The sequence below is a fragment of the Microtus oregoni genome, unplaced genomic scaffold (assembly GCF_018167655.1).
Source record: "Microtus oregoni isolate MIOR12 unplaced genomic scaffold, Mior012 000000F_ref0000247, whole genome shotgun sequence".
In the NCBI taxonomy this organism is placed as follows: domain Eukaryota; kingdom Metazoa; phylum Chordata; class Mammalia; order Rodentia; family Cricetidae; genus Microtus; species Microtus oregoni.
Window position 1 is genome coordinate 6642441 of NW_024543059.1, and position 9578 is coordinate 6652018.

Here is a 9578-nt window from a genome sequence, read left to right on the forward strand (position 1 = left end):
TTGGAAATCTTAGTATTTCTATTTTATATGCTGCTCTTTGCGATACTTCAATTTTTTTATAAATGAAAAGAGGACTTAAGTATGCTTGTGTTGGAGCAGTAAGATGTCTTTTCATTATGAAATAGATTCACTTGGATATGAACTGACTTGTGGCTGTACTAACTTCAGCACTAGGACTCCAGGATAGAGAATGCTATTTGGAAAAGTGCACCAGGGCATTTTCTGTTGTAATTTTGTTTGTTCTATATTTCCATAGTGGTATTATTTTATGCCAGCTTGTAAATTGGATTTTGTGGTGAATTCTGACAAGTTGAGTTTTTAATAATTCCTTTCCTCCAGTATATTAACTTCTTATTCTAGTGTGTTTTCCTTGGCATCTTTAAAATAGATTTAATTTACTCAAAGAATGATAAATAAAAAGAGTCAGCACTCTATCATGGGCGACTTCTTCAAACTTAAAGTCCTACTGCGTCTTAACCCCCTGGAGTGTCCTTGCCCACCATCCCTTTTCTTCTTTCTGCTTTTCTTGAGCAGTAATGTGGGCAGCATGTCCTGTTCTTGTCCTTCCTTATCCCCCTGTGTCTGACTACTTTCCCACCAGTGAAGACTTTATCTGTGCTTTCTTTAGCGATGGGAAAAGGTAGGAGTAGGTGCTTGTGGACACTTGGATGTCCAAGGCCCTGGAGTGATGTTGCAGCCAGACCACTCTAGGATGTGGGTTAGCCTGCTTCTGGGGGAGCTTTCTAAGAAGTGTAGTGTGTAGAAATAGACACTGAATCATTGGTGGCCTCAAATATTTAATGTTACTAAGTATATACATAAGACTTATCAGTGCATGTCTTACACTTTTAAAGCCTGGAGGGCGTTTTTCCCCAAGGTAAACTGAACTCTTTCAACATTGTCTGTAAAACTCTGATTCCTGCTAGCATGCTTATGTTGAGAATGGTGGTGTCTCTTATACATTCTTCAGGGACATTTTCTCCTGGTGCTATCAGGTCTTCAAACTGTTGCCTTCATGAAAACCTGTTGTAAAGAGACATTTTAGTGTGGGGCTCTCATAGAGTTAGCATTTAGATTCAGTGTGCAGTGGAGTATATTTGTTTTTAACTTGAAATGAAAAGGAAAATCTAGGTGAAGTTAAGAGTGGAAGTAAGTATGAATGTTTGCCCTTTCATCCCAGTGACTAATGGGTATTTGAAATCATTTTCTTCTGGATAGGCGTCCATTCATGGGGGCATCTTTGCAGTTAGGGTTCACTTTACTTTGCCGTTGGAGTGGCCGATATTGAGAGCTCTAGTCAAGACAAACCTGTTGCCCAGTCCTCCCATCTGTAGCAGCACGGACAAGTCCATTATCATTCCCACCATCTCTTCTCTCTGCCTTTGAATGTGTATTTCTAACGTAGTGTATGGGTTGGAAAAATCTTGATGATCAGAATAACAAAAGATGATTTTCAAATTTGTAAGCTGGTTATAGTGCCCTAAATGTCAAATTGCTTATACTGGTGAGGTACTATTTGCTAAAACTCATTGGCCAATCATTCTTAAGGAAAAGACCTTAAGACAAAAACAAGGAAGCAAACATAAAAGCAAAACTTAAAAAGAGATGAAATAATTTTTAAACCAGCAAAGAGTTTTTTTTGTGATTTACATTTCTTTATATAATTTAAGTGTTGAAAATATGAATGGAAGTTATTTTACTTAATCAATTTTAATTCTTAATGACCCTAAAATCAGTTCTTCTCATAATGGTCCTGTGCATGCAGACTCTGTGATCCTGTAGCAAAGGAGAAACAGAAGTTTCTTCCAAACTAAAAATAGTTTTGTTGGGTTTTAAATACTCACAAATAAGCTTGGTGAAACTCTTGGGAGTGCACGCACGGGTTGGCGCGCACACACACACATACATACACACAATAACCTCTTAATTTCTCAGAAAAATTGTCTTTTCTTTGGGAGTAAAGATACTTGGTGCAGTGGTCAACTTTATTTTCAAATTAAAAAATGGGGCAAATTCTGAAAATCAGATGAACTTGGACTGGAAACAAGCAGAGACCTTCCTGACCCTTTATTCAGAGCGTCTGGGCTTAGTTCCCTCAGGGTGTACACCGGCTTCAGGGTGTCCAGATAGAAAAGCAGGAGGTAAGCCTTGTGTAAGAACAGAGACACCTGCGGGAAGAAGGCAGCAAATGATAATTGCATCTGGAAACATGGAGTCTGAACTGAGGTCAGTTTGGACCACTGTGGACATATGTCTGGACATAGGAAGGCTATTTTTTGAAACACAATTATGCATCCTATCTCGTATACTCCCTACTCCCTTTCTCCCCCTACACTAGAAGTCTTGACTGATACCAGCTTTTATGGATAAAGACTTTCATTTTATGTTTCAGAGGCGCACATTTGTTTTCTGGAAAACACATGCCATTGGATATCTTTTAACTTGACATGCAATAGCATTTTAAATAATCCCATTTTCTACAAAGGCTGCCTTTAATTTATTAAAGGTGACAAAGCAAAAACCACCTCTTTCTTCATTACACTTTCTACTCTCATGTTCTGTCATTCTGAGATCTTTTTCTCCCCTGTCTCTGTCTTCTTTCCCCCAGCTGTCGGCAGCATCCAGCCCCTCCAGGCACAGTCCTCACAGAGCTGCAGGAAAGGACCCCTTTGCAGAGCTTTCTCTGGAGGACTTCTTATAAGTCACTTAGGTATTGCTGCGTGTGGGGGAGATGGGGGCGTGGATACAAAGATTGCCAGCACTGAACACCGTGCACCCTTCTTCTTCCTTGTTTATTTAAAGGAGCCTGCATTCCCTCTGTGCCTCAACTGTCTCCTCCTCTTCTGTTCTTTAAGTGAAGAATAAAACTAGTTTGGGATAGGACAAAAGAAACTGCCTTTGGAACATAGCTTGACGTACTGGATGTGTGAGGTCAAGGGACATCTTAACACAGAAGCATCCACTATTCACAGCTGATGGCTGGAATCAAATATCACCCTTACAGATGTGTTTGAGTCCATCCTAAGAGAATTGTAGAGAATGCCCCAGTTGTGCACAGTGCATTAAGTCTTGGTTAGGAATAGCTTTAGTTTCAGTGTAACAGCTATGGCTAATGATAAAAATACATTTGTGTAATTTCATTAGAGAGTTGCACTTTATGTGTTCCTTGATAGTAACCTAAAAATACAATTTTGTGTTGTTGTTTTTTTTTTCCCTTGGGTTTGGTTTGGGTTTTTTGGTTTTGGTTTTTTGAGACAGTCTCTCTGTGTAATGCTGACTGTCCTGGAACTCTGTGGACCACGCTGGCATCAAACACACAGAGATCATCTGCCTCTGCCTCCCAGCTATAGCCTGTTTTTATTTAAGGGCAAACGAATACTTAAGTTTTGAATACAAGGATCTGTGTATATGATCCACACCACCTATATGTTCTAGAAGACAGTTAATTGTTCTTGTTGATGCTCTACCCCCAGTTTACATTTCCTGTCTAGGTCTTTGGCAGTTCATGGTTTTATTTGGCTCGCACATCTACCTCAGTCTTAGCTGTGCATAGGCAGTTGAAGAGGGATGGGTGAATAGTGACTCCTGACTGAAACGTATTCCTTTATAGATGCTTCAGGGTCTTAATTATATTAGTAAATAATTGAATCAGTACAAACAACACTGCCTTTTATTTTATTCTCTAACTATATATATTTTAAAAAGTATTTTATATTTTGCTTTCCCAAATGAGTTACGTGGGACATTTGTGCTTATGGATAAATATTTTTAACTTAAGGAAAAATAGTTCATTGGTTTTCTCCCCTAGCCTCCACTCCTTCCTGCTTTTAAATAGTTAATTAGGAGTCCCTACAGTATGGTTCATGGATTGAGTACTGGGACACAGGAAGGTGGTGAGACTTTCTGTGCCATCGGGGTCTGTGATGAGCATGTTAAGAACATTTTTAGGCTGGTTGAATGGTGAAGGCAGAAAGTGTTTTTATCTGTGATTTTTCCTGTAATATAGTGAATTAACTTAGACCATGGCTTTTTTTTTTCCAGATACAGTTTATGTAACTACATGGAGGAGAATGGAATTATTCCATGAACACAAGTTCGAGGTGGCAACTCCTTACTTGCAGCAAAATCCAAACTGCTGTCTCTGAAACTCTTCCTCCATTAGAGCGCTCCAGTAACCCACGAAGGCCCACAGCAGGGATGGGACTAGTTTCTAGGAGAGCCTTGTCAATATCGTTTATAAAGCCAAGAATTGCCATGATTTAAGACTAAGATCTGTCTTTCTGGTGACTAACACTTCAGTTCTTTCAACTCCTATTAATACCCATAATCAGTAACCAACCAAGAAAAGCCCGTACTTGGAAAGTGTGGAGTGTGTGTTTGGAAAAGCTGCCTGGAGAAAAGAGTTGTGTCCTTTACCATAATTCAACAGGACTCAGTGGGGATCAAAATCATAATTTTTAATTATGCATTATATTTCTTTCCTCCAGTCCTCACAAATACAGAAACCATAATTGAAGTTAGCTTTTTTTTTAAAAATTATATTCAGTTTGCAGTAGACATTCCTTAAGTATTTGTATTTATTTATGATTATCAATTTTACATAACATTAATATTATATCAAACCTCCTTAAAAAATGAGTATGGACGTTCACAGTATGTTTGATTTTTTTGTCCACAAGAATGAATCTGATTCAGAATGCTTTTCAGCTGACATACAGAGCACTAAATATTTTAAGGCAAAACCATGGGTCTGAATCTCTTAAGAATTCTCAGTCTCTATGGGATTTAGGGAAGCATTATAAATGCATTAATCCTTATAGTCAATTCTGTGCCTAGGATTTTGCAGGGGAACAGTTCACTGACTAGGAAAAGCACTACATTTAAAATTCAGCATTAGTGCATTGGGAAGGATCTATACTGCTTCGTGCTTGGCATGTCATTCTATTCCATTGGACAGTAGGGCCTTTCCAAAATGAATGTGAGGAATTGCTTTCACTTCAAGACTTTCCTTCTTTTCAGTAAACTTTAGGAGATGTTATGGGGAAAGGGAGGGGACAAAAATCCTTGAACTTTTTATTTGGCTTGTGCCATGTTATGATCATGTACCTTTTAAATAAGGGGAGATAGTATCTTTAAATTCAATGTCTAGCCAAGAGTTTAGTTAATGAAGAATTAAAATGCACTGTTGATCGGTGCTTTCTGTAAATACATCCTAACACTTGGGTGGAGAGGGGCCTTAAGAAGGACAGTTCATTGTAGGAAAGCAATTCTGTACATGAGTTAAGCATACTTGTTGCATTGTCTCTGCAGATTCTATTTTTGTTTACAATATTAAAATGTATGTTAGCAAATGGGTGGATTTTCAAATAAAATGCAGCTTCCACAAAACATGTTATGGTATTCTGGTTTGAGGTGCATTCTCTTTTTTCCTTTCATTTTTTATTATCAATATCATCATTTTTTGCTAATAAAATTATATCTAAGTGGTTATATCTGCTGGTTTAATAAAATGTAAAGTTTGTTTTATTTAAACATCTGAAAAGAATTATGTTTGAATTCTTGTTACTAACTGGACTCACTCAGAAACTGAACTACGTATTGTTCCCTTTTCCCTTCTGATCTGATGCTCCAGGAGGGTGAGTTAAGGGAGAGAGTGCTCTTTATGTGTAAGATTATGTATGCTAAGATGCTTGTATTATTCAGCATAGTGAGTAATATCCAGTAGTTAGAGCTCATCAGAGAGATTAAAAGCTTTGTACTGTCAAAGATTTTCTGTGGTTGCAAAAATCATAGTCTTTAGCCAGTGTGCCTCATTAATAATGACTGATTTTCAGATTTCACTATTATTAAAATGTTTCCATATAAACCGGGAAATTGTATTTTAAATTAGAGTCCTTAAAATAGTAAGTTTTGATTTCTCTCTTGGTACTTTGGGTATTTTAAGGAATGCGACTTACCTTTTTCCTGACATTAGTTTGAATGTGTTTCTGCATGTGTGTGCACTATAACCACCTCTATTTTATTGTTTAAGTATTTTTGGACTCTGCTGCATAAGAATTACATTCAGTCTGTTTTATGGATGGAAAAGAAGAAAATTAACATGTCCAGGGTATTAAATTAGCAGGTGGAAGAGTCAAGTAATTAGCGGCATGGTCCATTCGCTTGCTGTCATTATTCCAAACTGAAATGGGAATCATATTCCTCTGTCTAGACTGTTGGCCACTCTGGCCTTCCGTCCCTGCTGTCTGTCATTGTTGGCGGGAGAACTACAAACCTGAGAATGGCAGCTTTCGTCACAGTACAAGGAGGAAAGCACATGCTTTTCTGTGTGTGATAGGACACCACAGCGAGGCCAACTTCCTGAAGTGAGTTGTAGGGGTTAACGGTTCAGAGGGTTAGAGGCCTAGACTGTCATGGCGGGGAGCATGGCCACAGGCAGGCATGATGCTGGAGAAGTAGCCGAGAACTCTATTTTGACCCACAAGCAGGAGGCAGAGTGCGAGCCCACGTTTTGAAACCTCAAAGCCCACCGTCAGTGATGCACCTCCAGCAAGGTCACACATCCTAATTCTTGCCTAACATTTCCACCAATTGGGGGCCAAGTATTTAAACAACTCAACAGCTGTGCATTCCTCACACAGCTAACTCTAATGCCTAGTTAGCAAGTTGGTAGTAGTTGTGGAGGGCAGAGAGACCCGTTCCAAATTATTTTCTAAATTTGCTTTATGCTTCTGATTGTGTGAAAGACACCTTTTAACCACGGACTATGAGATTTTTTTATCTAGGCCTTAAATTATATTGCTAATCTTCAACTTCATAGAACACAGCTATAGCTTTTATACTGTATAAGAATGAACATATTGTCAAAAACTGTAAACTTCCTTCTAGGGCACTTTCTTCTTTGTGTGTGTGTGTGTGTGGTTATTTTACCTGCAAGTAGTCTGTGTATCTGCCACGTGCATGTCTGGTGCCCACAAAAACCAAAAGAGGACATCAGTTCCCCAGGAAATGAGATTACAGGTGGTTGTGAGCCACCCTGTGGGTGCTAAGAATGGAACCCAGGTCTTCTGGAAGAACAGCCAGTGCTGTGTTCTTATCTGTGAGGTCATCTCTCCAGCCCCCTTCATATTTTTTATTTTATGTATATGGGTGTTTTTCTTGTGTGTGTGTATGTATGTATGTATGCATGCATGCATTGCCTGCAGAATCCACAAGAAGGCATCGGATCCCCTGGAATTGTAGTTAAGGACAGTTGTGTGTTGCCGTGTGGGTGCCAAGAGTCGAACCAGAATCCTATGGAAAAGCAGCTGATGCTCTTAACCTCTGGGCCATCTCTCCAGCAAATGAGGCGATGTTTACAGGTAGCTTAAGTAAACAAGTATAGAGTGTAACACATCTGGTATTTATTATGCCTTACCATCTTCGGTCTTGTGAAAGAGCCAAGAAATCTTCTCAGGGCTGTCGCCTTTCCCACAGAAATAATGTAGACATACCACATTCATTTGTCACAGTTACACCCTTCTTTTTAGAAGGCCGCCCTCTTGCTAGAACATCCTGCTCTGCCTCCTTCCTAGTTTGTAGGAAATTCACAGCTCTCCCACACAGACTCCCAAGGCTACCACCGCCATTTTGGATAAGCATCAGCTCGAGTTGTCATAAAATTCAAGAATACTATTTCCACTTTTGGAAATTTACTCAAAAGAAATAGTCCACAGGCGGTAGTTGGGGTAGGGACTTGTTTTGAATTATATTGTACATTAAGCACATAAGTATTTTAGAGGATAGGATGACTGTAGGATATATCAATTTATGGCTTATGGCTTATAGCTTATAGATGGTCTCTAAAGACCTCATGTACAGTACACTTATGTGTGTTAAGTGGCCCAGCATATAGAGACTATGATGGAAAGTTGTGGCAGGTTGTTCTGCTTCCATTCTAGACTTGAGTTATTTTCTTGTTATCCAGAAAATACATACTTTGTTTTCCCTTCAAGAACGTTTGGTCTTCACTACACATGAGAATACTGGTCCAGCGTCCTTAAGCAAGATTGTTTATTATTTAACCAACAGAGAAGCAGACCTTCCACTCTCTTTTATATGTGTGTGTGTCCCCACCCCCGTAATATATCCTTATTTTCATGGAGGGTGCTAATTCATTTCCTGCCTGCTCAGACCCAAATAATGACACAGAAACTATATTAATTACAATGCTGTCTGACAAATAGCTTAGGCATATTTCCACCTAACTCTTACATCTTAACCCATTTCTATTAATCTGTGAATCATCACGAGGCTGTGGCCTATTGGTAAGGTTCTGGCTGTCGTCATTCTCCTTCCGCAGCTACATGGCATCTCTTTGACTCCACCTACTTTCTCTCTATATCTCTGTTTGGATTTTTTGCCTGGCTTTACTAAGCCATTGGCCAAAACAGCTTCTTTAATAACCAATGGCAATGAAATCTTCATAGCCTGCAGAGGGGAATCCCACATCAGCCCGACATCCTTAAGCAAGCAAGATAGTTTATTATTCAACCAGCAGAAGCAGACCTTCACTCAATCATCCACATTTTAATCTTTAATTTTTTTCATTTTTCTCCTTTTATTGAAAATAGTTGTAAACCCACCCATAATATATCTTTATTTTGGTTTCCCTTTACCCCTGATTCCTCCCATCTCCCCTCCCACCTGATCTATTCTGTTTCTGCTTCTCCTTAGAAAACAACCAGGCTTCTAAGAGATAATAGTATAATAATATAGTATGATAAAACAAGCGTCAGAATTACAAAAACAGAAGGGAAAGAGTCCACGAGAAGGGACAAGTAACAACAGATCTACTTGTTCAAATATTCTTCTGCAATCCCATTTTTAAAACAATAGCAAAAATGGCTTGACTGGAAGGCTTAATATACATGGTAAAGGACTTGTAGGGTAAAAAGAAAAAAAAAAAACAAACTAGTAAGGTTAAATAAGCAGAAAAATCCCTGACCCAGCATTGTGAGATGAGACATCCAAAGATGCCACTGAGTTTTCATCTGCTCTTCCTGCAGCCTATTAGAAGTAGTTCCCCCAGCGAGATGCCCTGGGGGGAAACTATGCTTTCATCTGCAAGTGTTTATCAATTAGAGATTGCTTCTGTGTTCGAGATGGGGACACGCGTCCATGTCCTTCACTAGTGCCCCACCTGCTGCAGGTGAGTGTTCAGGCCCTGTGCATGCTGCCTCAGTCTCTCGGAGTTCATGAGCTTTGAGCCTGTTGCTTTGGAGGGACTTTCTTGGTGTCCTCCGTCCTCTCTGGGTCTTACACTGCATCATTTTCTGCAGGGTTCCCTAACCCCTGAGGGAAGGGATTTAATGAAGACACCAAGGTTTAGGACAGTGTTCCAAGGTCTCTCTCACTGCTAGTGTCTGGCTGTGGGTCTCTTTGTTTCCATGTGCTGCAGGAATAAGCTCTGATCATGGCTGAACAAGGTACTGATGTAGCAGAATGTCTGGTCTCAGGTTCTTGGTCCATTTCATGGAGTGGCTCATAAATATCAGATATTGGTTGGTTACTCCCATAAGCTTTGTGTCACCATTGCC

The 9578-nt window shown here is 39.5% G+C and overlaps 1 protein-coding gene across 16 annotated transcripts in view; it reads left to right on the forward strand.

Moving 5' to 3' along the window:
* Positions 1 to 5505, forward strand: part of Picalm (phosphatidylinositol binding clathrin assembly protein) — an 80201-nt gene extending 74696 nt beyond the window's left edge. For 15 of the 16 annotated variants that reach the window (XM_041661002.1, XM_041661093.1, XM_041661388.1 and 12 more), the window contains 2 exons: positions 2609 to 2710; positions 4042 to 5505. In XM_041661002.1, coding sequence (XP_041516936.1) covers positions 2609 to 2701 — 93 coding nt within the window. In that variant the 3' untranslated portion in view covers positions 2702 to 2710; positions 4042 to 5505. The remainder of the gene's footprint in view (positions 1 to 2608; positions 2711 to 4041) is intronic. The other variant, XM_041661692.1, reaches the window with a different exon arrangement.
* The last annotated feature ends 4073 nt before the right edge of the window (positions 5506 to 9578 follow it).